Below are 20,411 nucleotides of genomic sequence, written 5' to 3'. Positions count from 1 at the left end.
AAGGTTAATGTGAGTAATTTTCTTTAGAAAACTCATTAAAGCTATAATAAATTAGCGCTACTTGACTCGCTTCTTATTTGATACTATAGTGTTGCTTAATCTGCATGATTGCAGACGATATACCACAGTCCATTTTTGGCAACTCGTGCATATCGCCTTCCTAACCATGCGTTTTTCCTCCAGCCGAAACAGCCCTTTACTCACCGGCCGCATCTACGCGGGCTTTCAGCACAATTGTAAGATTGGTTAACCGCGCCCGTTCGTATCCACCCCATCCCGCTGCTCCCTAAAGAGGCACTCGTCTGTATCATGTGCTCGCTAAACAGCAATGTATACATGTATAGGCTATCCCAGCTAACTTTAGCCAAGCCGCTCGCAACGACAAAAAAAAGGAATAAAAGATACGGCGTGAGATACGATCTTAAGACCTACGTTGTTCGATCGTCACACCTCTGACGACCGAACACAGTAGGCTTTATAACTTTTTCTCACCGTCTTCTTTAAATCTTTTATTTTCTTTCAACAGCTTTACTAACGTTAGCTGGGAACACACGGCATACAGGTAGTCTGTACCGTTGCGAACGTTGGTGCTGTCCTCCTTGCTTTCTACGTCAAGACTGGAATGTCTTGACAAACTAGCTGGCTACGTAGAAATTTGAAACACGCCCACAGTACAACAACTCAAGTTTACTTAGATTTAGGTGTACATTACAGAAACCCACTGTTGGGTGTTGTTTTTTTCACTACCTGCTTTGGGGAAGATTAATTCGAAGCCCTCCATTACGACGTCTCCCCGTACACATTGCTCCTTTAAAAATATTAACAGTATACATAAATCAATCCCTGAATGTGAATTCAACCTCTGCAAAATTATTATTATTATTATTATTATTATTATTATTATTATTATTATTATTATTATTATTATTATTATTATTATTATTATTATTATTATTATTATTATTATTATTATTATTATTATTATTATTATTATTATTATATTTTAGGAGGATACAGAGAGGTTCAGGCCCGTCAAAGCCAACAGGAGGCTTGAGGGACTGGGCCCGGCCGTTACGGCAGAGATAACAAAATAGCAACAACAAACAGAACACTTATTGAAACGAACAATAGCTTCAGCTGAAGAAGTAGAAAAAACAAAGCAATTACAATACCAGTATCAAGGATATCATTTCCTTGGAGTTCTGTTTCCTTTAAGGAAACAAAACTCAATATATATAATCTCATACTTTTAAGCTCATCTATAAAAGAATACAACAATGAACACAATGTTCTCAAATGCATCGTTAGGTTACGCATAGAGGTTACAGCAAAGAGTTCTGGTAACCCATTAAAAAGGACAGGCACATAAACACACCGTCTTGCCTTTCCATACCTTGTTAAGCTCCGCGGTACATAATATCGAAAGGTTTTTCGCAACTTCCGATTAGCATTATATTGAACTGAAAAGTATGAATTCCAAAAGTGAACAACAGTTTGTACAAAGAGAGAATGGAATGAGGGAAGACGTAGGAACCGAAAAATATCCGCTCCGGATGGCATGTGACAATCATACGCAATGCTCTTTAACATGTATTTTAATATGCTATCAATTCGGCAATGCCAGCGAGAAGGACATGACGCAAATAAGCTAATTCCGTATCTAAGAACACTATACGCAAGTGCATAAATCATAGTTTTCTTCACGAACATTGGAGCCAAACATATGATATTAAAGAGTAACCATGAAGCCTTCCGTAGCCTGCCACAAACGTAAGCCAAGTGGTCATGCCATGATAAACTGCTATCGAATTTACATATTCAAAGGGTTCGCAACGACAATAGAGTGAATCATGATCATGTAAAAATACTTGTGTGTCTACAATGGCGGTCTATAAAGGATTTCTGAAACATGTTATTTTGGTTTTCTGTGTGTTCACTGAAACTTCGTTCTCAGCGAACCATTTCATTACATAATTTACGTTTTCCTGCAACACATTACCTGCTGTCTCGTAGTTTATATGTCTTGTGAGCAGCACAGTGTCGTCTGCGTACTGAAATATTAAACACTTGGAAGTTATTGAGCTCAAGTCATTTGTATATATATTAAAGAGAAATGGAGATAAAATGGATCCCTGTGGTACACCAGCCTTCACAGGCAGCTTGCTACTATATTCTGATTCGCTATTTAAACCAACAATTTAAGAACGACCATTCAAAAAAATTCTTGATAATGGCATAAAAGGGACCTCGAAAGCCTAGTAAGTACAGTTTTTGTAAAAGAATGCTATGGTTAACCGTATCAAAAACTTTTTTAACATCTAAGAAGAGAGCGCAGCTAAATGAGTTTTCCTCAAATGCTGCGTACACCTCGTCTGCAAATTCCTCCATAAGATCTATAGTGCCCCTTTCTGGAATAAAACCATAATAATAATAATAATAATAATAATAATAATAATAATAATAATAATAATAATAATAATAATAATAATAATAATAATAAGTTCTTTTTTTCTTTCGTTCGACGTTCAGTGAGAGCCACTTCTCTCGACGCAGGTGCTGATTGCAACGATCGCAAAAGCTGTCATCGTCTTGACGTCAGTGTTCTCCATCAACACCTATGGCGTCTACCTGCTCGACTGGGCCGCGCTGGAAGCGAACAGCACGAACCTCTTCGAGTGAGCGATGTCCCTGAGGCATCGTCCGAGTGACCGCCACCACGGCCACGTCAGGGGGACCCTTTCTCTTCGCTTTTTTTTTAATTTTATTTTAGGGGCTAGCAATTTACCATATACTATAGCAAGTGGCAACTATATTAATGTGTCTTTTTTTTTAATAGTCACGTATACCTAATCGTGCGATAACCTTTTAAGTGAATAAATATATGAAAGGTGCACCACTCTGTGCTTGAATTGTGCCTTTGAAGCAATACGTTCGGCGTCGCCTAGAGTCCACATGATGGAGTGACGAGAAGCAGATCATGGTGATTTGGGACACAAGTGAAGCTATGTAGATTACATGAATTGTCTTTGGCGAGTTGTACAGCAGCAACAATCGGAAACAGATCCCCCAAAATTTTTGGCGGGTTATCAATCCGAAGTTCGGCACGGTTGCTTACGAGAGATGCTGGTATATCGTCATGCCGATTGCCCGGATGCGCCGATGTATTCAACCATAACTTCTTTTAGGTATTTAGTGACGAAATGCGTCTCGCTAATTTCTTAACACTGAACCATTCAGTCATCGGGATTTGTTGCATAACCGGCGTGGAGCGCGCCGTTAAACGCTGCCCAATAAGACGAGCCTGGGACCAAGCGGTGTACTATAGTTATCTAAATACATTGTAACCGAGAAATTGTCTATCTCGGTAAGCGCTGCGCTGAATTTGATTAGATTTGTTACATTTAACAGAAGGAACAATATTCGCTGACGATTACACTACTCCTTAATGCGAATTTCGAGCGCAGCTGTTTAGGTGTTTTGAATTCGCTATATATTGTGGCAGATAATTTGTTTCTGAACGACAGGGTGCTCTCGGCGGCGTAGCTGAGCGTCTGCTCGGGCAGCTCGTTTAGCAGCAGGGTCAGACGACACGCCCAACTAATTGCACGCTTATTTCACTTGCATCCATCACCTGTAAAATATTGGGACAGCTGGTCCACTCGCATATATTATGACGCATCTGAGTGACAAGCACTTGCTTCCATCTTCAACAGCACCACTCAAGACGGGAACAAGCAAAAAAACACAGGACGTATGCTTTGGGGCGGCCAGGAATAAGGTTATAGTCACGTGTTCTTCGGCTCGTCCCTGTCTTAAGTGGTGCCGTTGAAGAGGGTCGGGGCGTTACCAACTTGCTTAATTTTCAAGCTTATTAAGAGTAATCACTTGCCTCTTCAGAACCCTCAGGGCTTTCGTCATAGAGGATCCTGCCAAGCACAGTTGTTCGAGCTCATTACCGATCTTCATTCGTAGTGGCAAATGCGGCAACCGGTAATGGCGTTTGGCTCTAACTGGAATTTGGCCTTGCGCCGGCTTTGTGGCCGCTGGCACGCGCAGATCTGTAGGGGCGCAAGATCACCGCGTCGCGGGCGAAAACTTCCCATAAGCATTGCTCACGGATATATCATGCACGTGATCGACATCTTTAATCCTATAAATTAAAACAAGTCGGCGTAGTTTGGATGAAATTGTACAGTGCACTGTACAATGCGCGTGTGGTCTTCGGCATTATGCTTGGCGACACATTCCTATACCGGCCCTATCACGAGGGCGAATCGGAAAGTCTTTGCCTCTATGTTTTAAAGCCAAATTACGGCTGTAAATGCGAAGTCAACATATGCATTCCCAGCGGTGGACCTTTCTTGGACGGACCCGACCTTATCTGCCGGTAGCTCCGCGGCACGGCGCTGCTGTCAGTTGTTGAAGATGGCGGTTGTGCTTCACACGTCCACGATGTACGAGCAACGAAGTGTGATTGGTTTTCTATGGAGCAAGGGACGAACGCCCATCGAAATCCACAGGGAAATTCAGCCCACGTATGGAGAAAGCTGTCTCGCTTTGCGAAGTGCGACCTGGTGGTGGTGTGAGTTCGCAAGGCAGCAGTCCAAGACAGCAGTCCGGCGGTGGTTCCGCAGACAGGCGGACGAATTCTGCCACGGGGGCTTCTCGCATTTACTGCTGCGATGGGACAAATGTCTGAACCGGTGAGGGGACTATGTGAAAAAATAATGTATGGTACATAGAAGAGTACGTATATTTGCAATTACCTGCATATACCTTATTGCGGCCAGTAAAAAATGTGGGCAAAAGCTTTCTTATTCACCCTCGCACATAAGCAATAGGAATACAACAATGTGTCGAATTCATTTGACCCTGCAGCTATCGCATCGTAGTGAAGCCTTACTTAAATTTCTTCTGTCCTTTCCTTGGCTTAACTGTGTTTTGGTATCGCAAGATTTAAACTAGCAGAGTTGTACCCATATCACCATGTCACAAATTAGGATTAATGTTACTCTGGAAAGAAAAGCGCCGAACGAGACAGATCTAAACAGATAAAAAGAAGTTATCAAGTTATTTTAGGCAGCATACAAATATGTATACGATACGCGCTTTCAAAACGGCCAGCGCTATGAGGCGTCAGTGACCCTCAAAACAAACACTCCAGCCGGCGGTCCCGAGGGCTCAGATACACAGCATATAGCTATAGCTTTGCTTTCACGTTACCTCAACTAATCGCACTTAAATAATTATGAAGGTAGATAAAAGTGCGCATCACTTAATTTTTGACGTCCGCTACAGCAAACGGTGGGTGTCGGATTCAAACGATTTCCCTCAAAATGCACAGCTGAATGTTCATTATAGTGTTTAAAAACGTGCAGTGGTAATAATAATAATAATAATAATAATAATAATAATAATAATAATAATAATAATAATAATAATAATAATAATAATAATACGGGTGTTACGAGTACAGACAAAACACAGGACGTACAATCATTACGGGCATAATCTTCGCACGCGCACACACGCACGCACGCACACAAACGCGCACGCACATATAGTAATGTCTTCCCCATTGTAATGATGTCAATCGCCTTCGGGCATTATGGTAAATGGTGTCCAGCTTCAGCAAATTACACTCGTCGTGAACCAACTAGCAAAACGACAAAAATAGTGGAACGACTGGGTCGCTTCATCTGGCTTCCCTAGCCCCACGACGACGATGATAGATTAAATAAGCTTGCCGATGGTGGCTGTGGACACGTCGTATTGCATCGCTTAGCGATGCTCTGAAACTAAAATATGAGGATGTTTTCCGATAAACAGTGTCCATGTATGATAGCCCAATGCGAAGTTTGTTACTTGAATGTTCTAATGCAGGCCCCAATCCCAGTTCTCAAGAAATTCAAGGAGCATATTCATTTTCAAGAAGCTTTAAGGACCCTTGAATCTTCTTTTTTTTGTTTCGAATTCAAGAGCTTCGAGGATTTCAAGGATGTGTACGAATCCCGAGCTGCTTCTGCATATTTACACATTGCACAGTAGGCAAAAACGCGACCTTTGTCTAGTAAAAGACTTCGATGCGCAGACCGGAAAAACATGGCGCGAACGTTGAGGCATACAAAGGCGCGTGCTAATCATGGATGTACCTGCGCGCACACAAAGCGGCGCCTCATCCCTCCCTCCTCCTCCCAATCTAACGGTGCCCTCCTCGCAGCAAGCGTAATGATTCGGCACACGGCACCACTTTCAGCAACCTCCTCATCCTCGGCAAGAGTATAGTAGTAGTCGTAGCTGACCTTCACAGGGGCTTGACTTTTTTTTTTTTTCTTTTTCCGAACTTCCGCCTATCGCTTCACTTGTTGCTCGGCGAGGGGGACGCATCTCGGGGACCCGTTCGCGACGTCCTTCTCCGGTTTTAGTCGTCGTGTGGACACCGACCAGCGAACTTTCAAAAGCGGTGAGTGGCGTGCTCTTCCATGTCGCTGTTGAAAGATCACGACAACCTGCGTTTCGATTCACAAAAGCTTATGTAAGGATGCCCCGTGGTGCACAAGGCCTGTAAGTTCGGCGGGGCTCAACGTTGCGACCAAGGATGGCGCTAAAGCTGCACATACGCACCCGCCGACTGTTCGTTTAAGGCTACTAAATTATTTTACGGCACGTATTGCAATTGACTAGTTGTAGCCGGCGAGTTTGCAAGGCGTATCCACTTGGAATGAGTTTCCAGGATGGCACCAGTTTCGAGATACTCGTTGCCAAGGTCTGCGACGAAAAACATGGGCGTCCGGGTTACTTTCGCGGTACGACGAAAAAAAAAAAACATTTTCTTTAAAAAAAAGTAAGTGGAACAACAACGCATTTTTGCCGCGACTTTGACGGCGCATGTGTCGAAACCCGGGCCATCATCTTTTTTTTTCTGCCTTCCAAGCTAACTGGCTATAATTCGTGAACTTGCAATATGTGCCGTAAAGTAAACAATTAAGAGGTTAATTATTGAGTTTTCGTCAATTAGCAGGTCATGTGTTTAGATTCCTCGTGCAAGTAATGTCCACTTATTTGGAATATTCTACCTCAAGGAATGGAATTATGCTATCTGCAACAAGTGATTTCTTTTTATAATTTTGTAAAACTTAAAAGATGATCATCCTCTATATGCATAGTCACTTTTTCGTATAGCGACAAATACAGGCTATGGGAGCTGGTAGCCGCTGATGGAAGCAAATTTCGGAGACTTAGAAATTCAGTTCACTAATGCGGTCATTTTCCTGCCAATTTGTTGATGACCTTGTAGTCTTTGTGGGCGAAAAATATATGCGTACGCCTCTACACGAATGTATTTTAGAATAAATGTCTTCCTACTCATATAAAATACGATTGCCCTTTAATAGCGGTGCATTTGAGCGCACACAAGAGGAACTTTTTATGTTACATATACCGACGCAACATTTTTTAAACCAGGCGGGATGTGCTAAATAAATTTAAAGAAAACAAATGAGCTCGATCTCTGTTCAGTCATAGCGGTTATTATACATAGTCTAGAAGTGAGCCTGCGATACCTGCAGTTGCATTTGTGATCAGTGCAATGCCTCACGGCACGCTTTCATTAATTCAGATTCCTCTTGGGTTCCGCGATCTCTTCATCCGAAAACACATTAGTTATTACAGTATCGTGTATTTATTTATCTTCGCCTTTTCTACGCGGTAATATGGCGTGATTTATCAGTTTACATACGAGCAATATATAGAGATGGACAGAGAGAGTGTTTTCCGCACGAATGATGAAGGCGAATGCGGATTGCGGCTGTGTAGGAGAGGGAGTATAGATGTGTGACAATATGATCCTTCATCATCACTTTTACTATTTAGACTACAGTAAGTCTCTGCCGCAGTAGTCTTTGTTGCACGAGTTGCATGTTACCAGTGCGCGTGCGTGCCACATTTCCCAGGAACGAGATTCTTGAAATGAATCGTGACGTGGTAGCTAGTGAGTCAAGAGAAGCACATATGAGAGAACAAGAACGCGCAATTTGAGCGTGAGCGTATATAGGTAGATGGCAAGTGACGGTTAATTGACCATAAACGATTAAAGGTGTTGAAGATGTGACAATGTCACGCCGCACACCGTGTTTCCGTGAATATGCATTCTGTATTCTGACGTATGTTTCCTTGGTTCTCATGATTCCTTCTGTAAGTACGTTCCTTGACTCCGCTTTAAACAGCTGGGAGTAGCGCATTGTATTGCAGTCTTTATGATTTCGCCTATAGGTTGCGCTAAAGCTAACTTAATTTTCTGTTTTATTTCTATACTAGTTACATTCGCTAACCAAATTCGCCCTGCGGAAGTCCGCAAGGTCGTACAGTCACGAAAAGTTATCCTTTCACGAAAGGGGTCATGTCTCACTATATACAACAGCAAGCTTATTCCTTTCACCCGGAACGCGTCCACCTGGAGACAGGCATTGATAGTCTCGGCAGGTCGGCGCAGCGGGGACTCGTAAGTGACTTTCTTTCAGGGACGTGTTTGCCAGCACGACACGCCGGTAACTTCATTACCTGCGCGGGCGCTATAGCTATTCGAGCGCTTGGATCGTTGCGAGCCGCGACTCGCCCTTGCAGCGTCGCTAAATTTGGAAAGCCGGAAAGCAACTGACCAAACACTACTGTCCACGAAACGACTCACTCGGAGTGCAGCTAGGCGTACGCGTGTTCGTAGCCCGGTGAAATAACACATCGCTCGCTGCTTGGGCACATATACATAACGTCACGTCGGCATACACACTTCCTCGACGTGCAAGGTACTGTTTGCCACGAAGAGGCGCATCTATAGCTTGAATGCGGCGCTAAACAAAGGTGAGGTGGAACGTGCGTGTATATAAACGACTGCTGGCGACAAATCACCATTATAGCTGTCTTTATGACCGTTATCCTTTCGACACCGTCTTTACGCTCGTACCTTCGTCTTTGTGCATCTCGCGCCGCCTTCACAGCTATTCACAAAACCCGTGGCTGCCAAACATTAACGCGCGCTTTAGTACGTCATAAAGTATGTGACAGAGAAAGACGTAATGACGTTAATTAGTTCCCCTGCCGGCGACACACTCGTAACGTGTCCCGTTTCTCAAGGCCCGCGATCCTTCTCTCTCCGGGAAGCCACCGCCGTACCGCTATTGCCGGTTTACAATCAGCCCGCCCAGTCTCTTGCCAAAGAGCAGGCATCGCAACGCGAGACCTGTATATAAAGATGGAGCACCTTGCTCAAGGACGCTTCGCGTTCCGGGCAAGCGTTTCCCGCAATCCAATTATATACCCGTGCCCGCCGTGTCCGCTCTTTGTTTGGCGCGCGTCGCCGCTTTTGCGGAATGCGCTCCAACCTGCTGACATTACACCGCCTCGGCGCAGATTGAATAACACCTGCATATGCAGTGCTGGTTGCACAAGAGCGAGACGACATACCCGCAGCTACGTTGTGCACTGGCTGCTGGCGTCGGCATGTTCCACGTACACGCTCGGCTGGCGCTTACTGTATGTACCCACTTTGTACGATGGCATCAATAGGCGACTGCCGGCAAGGCCGCTGCTGTGTACACGTGTCTGTATACTTATGCAGCAGTTGCCTTCGCCTACGCCGCAAGCAGAATGGGCGAGACGAACGAGGAAGTTGTTTTCGTGGTCACTGGGACGAAAAGACGCCGAAGCGCATCAATTACACATGCCTTCTGCTGCGTGCGCTGTAAGCCAGACGCGCGACAATTGAGGCCACGGGCTTTCTGTAGACGGAATAAAATAAAAAGGGGACTTGTGGCAGAATGGAGTTATCGCCGGTACTGACTAAATACGGTGTCAAGAGCGAGAGCTCATAGATTTTGGACGGTCCGAACACGGTGAGTATCGATAAAGCGGCAGCCACTGCGACTCCTGCGTAACTGTTTGTCAGATGAGTTCGGTTCGATGCATCGTCAACTTGAATGAGAAAAGCTCACGAAAAGCTAGCTGCTCCTCTGTCAGGTTTTGCCAGGCAATGTTAAGGGACGCGTAGCGTCTACTTCGCATGCCATACCTCCGGCAACGATTAGTGCATTCTTTCTTTCTCTGCTATTATATTAACGTGCCCCTTCTGCGCTTTCTGCTCCTTCTACAGACCTGTGCAACGGGTTACATCGCGCTTGTTGAAAGTGCCCTCCCTGCCTTACCTGCATGCGATACCCCTAAAAAAACGTCGAGCTTCCGTACCCTGAAGTAGTAAAGGCAAGGCGCAGAAGACCAGGACTCAGGAAGAAGAACACAAACGACAGGACCGGCGCCACTCACAACTAGTTGTGAGTGGCGCCGGTCCTGTCGTTTGTGTTCTTCTTCTTGAGTCCTGGTTTTCTGCGCCTTGCCTTTACTACATCAAGCATGAACCAACTAGCCCAAGCAAGAGTTTTACTTCCGTACCCTGTTTCTCAATGGTGAGACGCTGTGCACTAATAGATTCGAGGCATGTTCTGCCACTCAGACTGAACGGACGATGCACTGGCTCCCAGTGTCACGTGACGTAGAGCTCACCCGATCATGCCTCTGTACGCCCGACGTAGCTTCCGCTATAGAGCAACATCGCTGGGAGTGGAGTATTATAGCATGATGAGGTTACTAAGCTAACGTGTCCGATATTTTCGCACTTGGACATCCCCTTCAAAGTTTTATGTTAAGTGAACTTAACGGCGACATGCCGTTTGGTTGTGTCGGCCACAAAGACTATACGGTTGCCGTTTTATTTTAATGCGAAAGCAATATATGCCCCATTACGCGAAAATCCGGAGTTGTCGTCGCCGACGTGACTGAAAGATGGTACCAAAAATGGCCGACGGTGCGACGCGTAAAAACACATAAAAAATGCTCGACTTGACGTCAAATTCGTCAGAAAAAATTTCTGAAAAACAAAGTCAATTAATGGAATTGAAAATAAAATTTGGAACATTTCGGGCAAGGTAGGAATTGAGCCCGGGCCTCCGGGGGGCGGGACGAGCACGCTTCCCCGACGACACGGTGGCACCCACTGCTATGGTTGACTAAAGTTGTGCCTAGTGCGTGCGTCATTGCACACTTCCCGTCACTGCCTCTTGTCACTGCCTCTGTCACTGCCTCTGTCACTGCCTCTGTCACTGTCACTGTCACTGTCACTGCCTCTGTCACTGCCTCTGTCACTGCCTCTGTCACTGCCTCTGTCACTGCCTCTGTCACTGCCTCTGTCACTGCCTCCCACGTGTCACTTGCTCTTCGGATTTCATCGGTGCTGTGTCTACTGCGATGCGCTCTGGACGTCAAATCATGAAATCATGAGTGTACAAAATGAGGTGTGCCTATTGCATGCGTCATTGCAGACGTCACGTCGCTGCTTCCCGCGCGTCACATGCTCTTCGGATTTTATCGGATGCTATGCCTACCGGGATGCACTCCGAAGCGTCTACCTCAGCGGCACCTGCGAAACGTGGTCACCCGCAGAAGCACGCTGCATAAGACGAAGCAAGGGAACACAAAAAGGAATGTCGTGCAAGTTTACAACGTGCACGACGACATACGGATGAATATACCTTGAGCGAAAACATTTCCCCAAAGCGACTACAATGCTTTCGCATTCCCACACGTAATCGATCCTTAAGTGTCTGACCGTTTCATCGGGCGAGGAGGATAGGGCGCGCGGAGAGCCTTTCCTCCTCTCTGGCTTGGGCGAGCCGGCGCGGCGCTGCTTGAAAGTATTGCTGTCGACCGCGTGCTGCGGAACGATTTCGAGATGTTTTAACGCGATAGCGTTAAGGAGCTCGTGTCGCAGAAAAGCCGGTGTCGTCGGTGTCGGCGTCGGCGTCCGCGGCGTTGGCCGTGAGCGATAAATCACGGCAGGCACTTCATAAATAAAAAGCAACTTCCAAGATGGGCTGGGTGGGAATCGAACCAGGGTCTCCGGAGTGTGAGACGGAGTCGTTACCACTGAGCCACGAGTTCGATGCTTCAAAGCGGTACAAAAGCGCCTCTAGTGAACGCGGTGTTGCCTTAGAAACGAGCTGTTTCTAAGGCTCAGGCGTGCGTCGCTTGCTCAGGCGCACATTTCGTTGTCGCGCCGAACGCTGCGTTGCTCGACGCTCACCGCGTCCGATGCGGGGCGCGTAGTCGCTGCGCCGTATCCCATTGTCTTACACCCCTTGGCGGGTCGACGGGAACGCTGTCGCGTTCCGCTCTTGAAGGCGAAGCTTAAGCGTCCTCCAATTTTTAAACCTAACTTAAGCCATGTTCGTTCATTTAAGGTCGTCAGGGAAGCCTTTCGGTGCATTGGTAACTACTGCAGTCAGAAATATGTCTTGGACGCGCAAAAATGTGACGTGCATCATCAGCCGCGGTGTACGCGCATTATCAGTCGTGGTGCGTGTATGTGTTGTTTACTATATTGCTTATATCGATTTTAATTCAACAAAGAAAACCGGCGTCTCTGTATTACCGGCATTAAATGGTAAATCAGCTCGCTGTCTGATCGATTGGCGCAGGGAGTAAAACATAAAACATAAGAGCGCATGCTCGTGCACGGCCAACCTAAGGCAACCACGAAACATCTGAGCGGCAGGCACTATCAAATATTTGTGATACACTGGCATCGTTCTCACGCATTTCAAGTCTAGTATGCTTGAAATTACCATATGTCTACGCTAGCCTTGCTGCATGAGGCCCAGGGCGCTGCTCAACACAGCGATCACTGCGGTTGGTGAGCCAGCACGATGCATATATAAGCTGTGTGCTTTGGCATTGCCTTTTTGGCCTATAGATACAGCCATAAAATATGAGAGGGTTCGCATCAAAAGAATGCGATGGCTATTTTGGAGCGCAAAATTTCCGTAATAATTGTGAGTGTGTCGTAGAGAACTAAACGAACACAAGCGAAAAAAAATTCGGTTATCATTCTCTTTCTCTCAGAAGCAAGAGAAAACGGGCTAGCGCCACACAACATTTATATATATACAACCGCTGATGCCGTATGCTTTGACCATGCTCTATATAGAACAAAGATATCTGTAATCCAGCACCTACTACTGCTTAGGACGCTCGCGCAGTTCGTAAACGGTCGCTTTGCTGGACAAGCTTAATCCAGACTGTAAGGTATGCTCCTATTACTAGCCAAAACTATTTTATTCATGGGTGGAAACCTCATCCATCCAACCAAGTAGTCACGTAGTGCAACCTGCAGCGAACAGTTTGAGCGCTCGTCAAAGTATAACAGCACAGCTCCTATCGTAGCAGAACGGTACTCACGCTGTCGCGATCGTCGCGTATGTTTCATGGCTCCTAAACCGCAGCTTAGAAATAGAGGATAATACTGCAATAAGGTCACATTAGTGATTGGAACATTCAGAAATACACAATTGATCTCCGAGGCTGATTGTAGACTCAAATATGCGCGCGCACATCGCGCTGCGTGTTCCGTCCACCTCAACGCCAGCAGAAATTCCGGCCATGACGCCTTAAACCACTTCAGCACGTCTCACAGAACCGTTTGCCACGTAGAAGACGCACGTCATACTCAACAGACCGCACGAGCGCGAAAACAAACGCCAGAACCTACCGCCCAGCGTATACCTGCCATGCCAAAGACCGCTTTCACTCAAGCCAGTATGGCGCTGCTCATAGGCGGCGCCACTGCGTTCACAATATGGCGGCGCCTACGAAAAAACGGTCTTATAGACAGCGGAGTGACACGAGCACCTGTCACCGAGCAAGCAACAGCGAAGAGCGTTTTTTTTTCTCCCCTTTTACTTCATCCTTTTTTTCGCCATGCCTGCCCATGACACGCTCGGCTGTTAAATTGCTTATGTCGGGGACAGAACAAGTGATTTTGTTCACAGTGTCGGACGGACAGGAGCCAAAGTGAACGCTGCACATTTTGCTGCCGAGTGCCCACGCCAAGAAACTTGATCGCACACGTCACACAAGCATCTTAGCCTCACGCGCATCTACGGTAAAACAAGCATTCAACTAGTCTGTAATTCCACGCGCCATTCGTCTCTGGAACAGCCTCGCAGATAACTATAGTTGCGGAAACTGATCGTGAAAAATTCAGGCAGGCACTCAATTCGCGTATCCCTTGATTGTTAACCCAAGCTATCATATTCACTGTTTGGTCTTCTTGTACTTCTTTTGCCTCGCACTGCAGTACATTTGTTTACGAAGTTATTGAATTGTTTTTATTGTTGTAATACATGGCTGCATGTCGTTAATATTTTTCTCTGCAATTTTTAGGCTGTGCAACGCCTGGCTGGTGTCGGTTTTCCGACCTGGATATTGTTGCGAGTCTGCCACTTTTACGCGTGTACTTGGTTCTATGCCACCCTTACTCAATTCCTCATGCAAGGGCCTTGTAAGGTATTTTACAAATAAATAATACATAAAATGGGAAATGCTGTCATCACAGTGCTTATTCGCAGCGCTTATTCGCAGTGCTTCTACACGGCTTTCCAACCAGCAATAGCACTAACTGAAAGGTGTTTTTTTATCGCAACACTGCTCTAGTCTGGCATTTCTTCAACAAGCAAGCAGAAGAGGGTTCCCCAATGCTAAAATTAAAATTGCCATTGCCACTTGCCATTTGGAGCGTCCGCCATGCAGTACAGCGCTCCGCCTCGGGTAGATGACAGAAGTATGTTCTCCCAGCGTTGACGTCATGTCAGCGGGTCTGTAGGTGACGCCATTTAGATAACGCAAGGCCCTTGTGTTCTGAGCCGTGTGGTAGCGTCAGTTCACGCACCGGAACGGAAAGGGCCACAAGCGAGCAACAGCGATCACTGCGTTCGCGCATTCATCACGCCAGGGGCGGTGGCGACGGAAACGTCGGCACACCAGAGCGACGCTGAGGCTCCTTAGACCTGCAGCCTTGTCCTGTCTAAGGTATAATCGCGTGCAATGCTGTCCCACGTTTCGGAACCATTCGGCGACGAAAGCACGAACGTGACAGCGTTCCCTATTCGCTTGTCCGTCTCCTTATTTAATGGCATTATCTGCCAGTCCGCCGGCGTGTTGTTGTGGCTCCGAACTCCCGGGCACTGCGTTATCTCGAAGTGCTTTCAAAAGTGGAAGCCGTATACTTTGCTCTTTGCCACACACTTCACCGTCACGCTGTGCAACGTGACATTGAGCGACAGTTGGTGCAGACACCCATACTCGCGAAACCTTCACGTGGACGAAGACAGCGATCGCGTCGTAGCATCGACGACAAAAATGAGGGAGGGGCGTTGAGTTGAAGTGAGGAAGAGACGACTGAGCCTGATTCGAAGTCTAGCTTAGCTTGTTACCCTTTCACCGATCGCAAACGATTACCTTGTGCTTCAGCGGTGACTGAAAGTCGGAAGTAAACATCCCGCGATTGACCCCCCCCCCCCGAATTTCGGAATGTTTCCCTGCTTGAAACTCGCTACCTCCAATCCATGATGATTATAATGATAATACGAGCGTCTCCTTTAAAACTGGACGTCGTGGCAGAGGCAACCAACCTTCTCTTTTTACCTTTCTGGTGTTTCTCATTATCAAAGTACATTTTTATAAAAGAAAACACCGGGAGGGCAGTGCAACTTCTTGACCGAAGTGTGGTCATTGTGCTCTGGTGACGCCACTCGGCGATTCCAGACGTAAAAGTTCGCAGCGAAGCACTCTCCGCGTCTACTCATGTGCATTAGGATAGAAAGGTGTTTAGACTTTCCTAAGTACCAAGTTGAGGCGAACTTATATGTCGACGTGCCGTTTGGTTGCCTCGATCACAAAGACCAAAACAACCAAGCCGCGTACTTAAGGCAGCGGAGTTACATCTACAAACACAAGGAAAGTGAGGATACATCGTAACTAAAGGTTGTATAGAGCAAAAGTAAGTTTTTTTTATTTCTGCGATGGTTGTGTTTAGAAGCCGGTTTACAAATTTACACTGTACAAATCAACCGTTTGTGCTTATCCCTGGATGTAGCATCACGACGTTCCGCACTGTTACCTTGTAGCCCTTGTTAGGGTTGGCGTCTGACACCACGTGGCGACAGGAATTTCGCCCGACCTTCTACCAGGATTCGTCGAAAGGAGGCTTGACTTCTCCTGCGATGGTTAACGTCACGCACCTTGCGCACAAAGGGCCTTCTACCACCCGACCTTCTGCCACCCGGCCTGCTATCACCTGGCCTGCTATCACCCGGCCTTCTACCAGGCCTCGTCGAAATGAGGCATGACTTTTCCTTTCCTTGCTCGGTAATGCCAGAGGAGGAGCGGCCCTCTATCCGTGCCTGTCACGTGACATCGACGGAAGCAAGATCCCGTCCACACTTGTAGAGAGCCTATTTAAGGGGCTCCGAAATGTACTTTTATATACTTCATGCTCTTCTCATTTTCTTTCATCTACCTTTGAATAAACCGTGCAAGTTTCGCACTAGCAAATCGTCTCGCCCTTGCTTGGTCGCCATGGTCTACCGGATGCCTGCAGCCCGCCGACAACGCTACGCTACCCAATAAGTAATGTCGGTCGAGCTTCGATAGGCAGGCGCCGCTACTACTCGGCAGCAGTACGGTACGCTACCCTGGAGTACGCAACACCCTGTGACGGAATACTACCATGACTGCGTTGCAGAATTTCTGCTAAAACGCAACGATAAAGGAAGCACAGTAGACTAAGTTCATATTGAAAAAATCACGCTGGTGCAGTCTGTACAGCGGAGCGTCATTGTGTCACGCGCCCTAGGACCCATTACTTATTTGTCCCAACGAAATGCAGTCAGGATACTATACCGGTACTACCACCAATGCTTAGCAGCATTCGTGCTAAATATTATGAATATAAAGAAATCAAAACATTTACATTAGTTTTTTATTCGAGCCTGCAATGACCTCATATGCAAGACCTCAAAAAGCAAAGGAGCACCACTTTCAAGTTATACCTAAAAATGTTCAGTACCCATATTGTAACAATTATCGCAAATCAATCTCTTAAATCGCTGGTGTATGTCGCGTCCTTTGCCCTTTTGTATTGATTTTGCAAATGGTCGTCCTTACCCCCAACATATTCCTTCATATAGGTTTGAACGAACAGACAAGAACTGCAAATGCTGCGAAGGCCCGAACGCCTGTGTGTCATCGGGCTCGCCAATGTCCGAAATTTCGCTGAAATTAAGACTGGCAGGAACGCTGTCGGGCACCACGATTTTCGGGCCTGCTGCTTCACAATGCAATACACATAGACGAGGGAGTGAGAGAACATCAGTAGAACCCCCTCCGCTATAAGTGCGATCAGCTGTAAAGCTCGAGGCTCCAGATCCGGTAGTTCCACTCCTAACACACGGCTCTCCCTCTCCACTTTCAGCACTGGTAAGCGCTGATGGCTCCGACGTACGGCTACTGGGACCTTCGCGGGCTGGGCCAGCCCGTCCGCAACCTGCTCGTCTACAAGGGCGTGCAGTTTGAGGACAAGCGGTACAAGTTCGGCCCGGCGCCCGACTACGATCGTGAGCAGTGGCTCAAGGAGAAGTTCACGCTGGGACTCCGTTTCCCCAACCTGCCCTACTACGTCGACGGCGACGTCAAGATGACGCAGAGCATGGCCATCATTCGTTACCTGGCCAGAAAGCACGACCTCGCGGCGAGGTAGGACGCGCAAATGGTCGGGCGAATCAATTTCTGTATTTCGCACAAAGGGAATGCAGGAAAGAAAAGTGCAACGCATGTGAGGCGTATCAAGTGATTTGAGACTTCGTATAATAGCAGCAGTTCTTAACAAAACATCGTTTTATGCACTGAAGCTCAAAAGTAACTGGAACTCCAATGCTTTTCTCCGCAAATTTCGGGAATGAATATTTCGAAACCGGTATCATCCTGTGAATTCGTTCTAAGTGCATCCGCCTTGCGATCTCCACGGCTAGAATTTGTAAATTTCAATATGGGCCATAAGGCATATTTAAGTTAGGAACTTAATTAGCGCATTTTTGTTAATTAGTCGATTACGCATTTCTTTTTTTGTGCAACTAATAATGTTCGCCTCTTCGAGTAGACCAGCTTATGAACTAGAATTGTGGTATCTGCCATTGGCAACCTTTAAATAATTTTGAAAGTGTTCGCTGAAACACCCTGTATAGCCTATGCGTATACCATTGCAGCAGAATACGGGGGACGAAAACGTGAACAGCAGCGCTGCTGATGACTTCCTGTTTAACATTGCGCTCAACCAAACTGTGTGAGCCTCTTCTTACATTATGTGGTCATGTACTCTTTATTGGTTGACATAACGGTTTTCACAACGACGCAAACTTCCTAGTGCTATACCTTCCCCTGCCAGGAAGCACCCCGTATACAGAATAACACCGGCCTATATAGCGCAGTGTCCCAGCAGGTTCTTATTTGAACACCGCGTCGCAAGACTGCGAACGAGCATCGCGAAAAAGCGTTGCGAGATTACCTTTTGACTTGGTCAGTGACCCAGAACCCCTTGCTTTTCTAACGTGCCGCCTGAGCAGAAGAGTGTTCGTCGAAGTCTTGATTATGTCACCACCAAAGCTTCTATCTTCTTGCCTCTCCGTCCCGGTATTGCGCTAAAACGGTAAAAGACAAAGTGTACGTGCACCGGACAGAAGTTTCTAATATCCGTATACTTTGACCTCCCCTATATATGACGTACATGCGGTCGTTAGCAGCTTCGCGCTCCGCCTTCCTAATCGTTATTTCACAAAGCTATCTGCGATGAACTAACGACGCCAGTACTCTCGCCTTTTTCTTAAACGCCGTGACCGGTATATCTGGTATTCGACTCCTGCAGGAACGAGAAAGAGACCCAGGAGCTGGACATGATCGAGCAGCAGGCGCGCGACTTGGCCTGGAACTTGGTGATGGCCGTGCACTCGCCAAACTACCCGGAGTCTCGTCGCAAGTACGAGGAGAACATGGAGAACGCGCTGCGGCCTTGGGACGAGCTGCTGCAGGGCAAGCTGTGGGTGCTGGGAGACCGGCTCACCTACGTCGACTTCCTGGCGTACGAGGCGCTCGACTGGAACTACGAGCTGAACGCCAACGTGTTCCAGGGCTTCCCCATTCTGGTCGCGTACATGAAGCGCTTCGAGGAGCTGCCTAACCTCCGGCAGTACTTCTCGTCGGGAAAGTACCACAAGTACCCCATACTGGGGCCCATGGTCAAGTGGGGATTCAAGAAGCAATAGTGGAACTGCGCCGATCGCTGCGCGCCCTCGGCACCCACCACTCGTATACTTCGACGTGGCACGCCGAATGGGCTCAAAGCACATCTTTCGAGAAGACGCACCGAAGTACTGACGTCCGTGGCAAATGATATTGAGGCAGTGATGCTACCACGCCACCGAACTTCAGTTATCTTGCACGCACTCTGAAGGCATGGATTGAGGACGACACACACACCATCGTCATTTCTCAATCCATGGACTACAGCTTATAAAGGCACAAAATGTGAGAGTACTTCATTGGTAAACACGAGCATTCGTAAAAATAAAGTTGATACTGAAACTTTATTTATGGAAAAAGAAGAGTTCAGATTTCATCAGCAAAGCAACTGGGGCATACTGGTGATCACGGGCCCTGATCTGGTTCTTGTGATATTCAGATGGCGCTAGAAGCAAAATATCGCGTACTCTCCGAGCGCACTCTGTATACTTAGTTGCTGGCTATTTTTACGTGTTCTAGGCATGGAGAGCCGTCATTTGATGCCATTTTCATGCTCATGTGACATCTACAAGTCACATAACCGATGCTCCAAACCAGCTGACCCTCTTAAGGGTGTTTTACTGTGTCTATAACACCCTTACACCCTAGCAAAAAGGCATTTCCACAAACCGGAGCTTCCATTCGGTGAGTGCAGTGAGTTGTCATAACACCATTTTCTACAAAGGCGGTAACACATGCCATTAAAGAAAAAGAAGTCACCCAAGCACCTTGCTATTCACCTTGCACCTTGCTATTCCAGCGAATAATCACAGGACAGCTTCATCTAGATAGCGAACCACTAAAACGTAGTAGTTACTTCATGAACTAATAGAGGTCACTAAAACCCACTAGGTAAAAGGTGGAAGTGAACGTTGGCTGGCACAAATATGTGAGAAAAATAATTATGGGGTTTTACGTGCCAAAACCATGATCTGATTATGAGGCACACCTATAGTGGGAGACTTCGGACTACCTGAGGTTCTTTAACGTGCACCTAAGTCTATTTACACGGGTGTTTTTGCATTTCGTCACCATCGAAATGCGGCCGCCGTGGTCGGGATTCGATCCCACGACCTCGTGCCCAGCAGCCCAACACCATAGCCACGGAGCAACCACGGCGGCTCAAGGCTCAGTCTCAAAGCGCTTACTGTTGAGAGGGAAGAATGCGAGAGATCGGCACGTGACAAGCTCGTTCCAAA

At 46.8% G+C, this 20,411-nt stretch overlaps 1 protein-coding gene across 2 annotated transcripts; it reads left to right on the top strand.

Annotated features, from left to right (window-relative positions):
• Positions 1-6,361: 6,361 nt before the first annotated feature.
• Positions 6,362-19,520, top strand: LOC142575964 (glutathione S-transferase Mu 4-like). 2 transcript variants are annotated; one of them, XM_075685811.1, is made up of 3 exons: positions 6,362-6,463; positions 17,354-17,634; positions 18,800-19,520. In XM_075685811.1, exons 2-3 carry the CDS (start codon positions 17,369-17,371, stop codon positions 19,194-19,196), a joined length of 663 nt encoding a protein of 220 aa, XP_075541926.1. In that variant the 5' UTR covers positions 6,362-6,463; positions 17,354-17,368; the 3' UTR covers positions 19,197-19,520. The 2 variants fall into 2 exon arrangements, with proteins under 2 accessions (XP_075541926.1, XP_075541927.1); XM_075685812.1 differs by lacking the exon at positions 6,362-6,463 and adding an exon at positions 8,752-8,856.
• Positions 19,521-20,411: the final 891 nt, after the last annotated feature.

The sequence above is a fragment of the Dermacentor variabilis genome, chromosome 3 (assembly GCF_050947875.1).
Source record: "Dermacentor variabilis isolate Ectoservices chromosome 3, ASM5094787v1, whole genome shotgun sequence".
Classification (NCBI taxonomy): domain Eukaryota; kingdom Metazoa; phylum Arthropoda; class Arachnida; order Ixodida; family Ixodidae; genus Dermacentor; species Dermacentor variabilis.
Note: the sequence above shows the minus strand (reverse complement) of the source record. Positions and strands in the feature narration are given on the sequence as shown.

Coding starts and splice junctions, on each gene's coding strand:
- LOC142575964 (XM_075685811.1), top strand. CDS start 17,369: ATGGCTCCGACGTACGGCTACTGGGACCTTCGCGGGCTGGGCCAGCCC. Junction 17,635..18,799: donor AAGCACGACCTCGCGGCGAG/GTAGGACGCGCA, acceptor CGACTCCTGCAG/GAACGAGAAAGAGACCCAGG.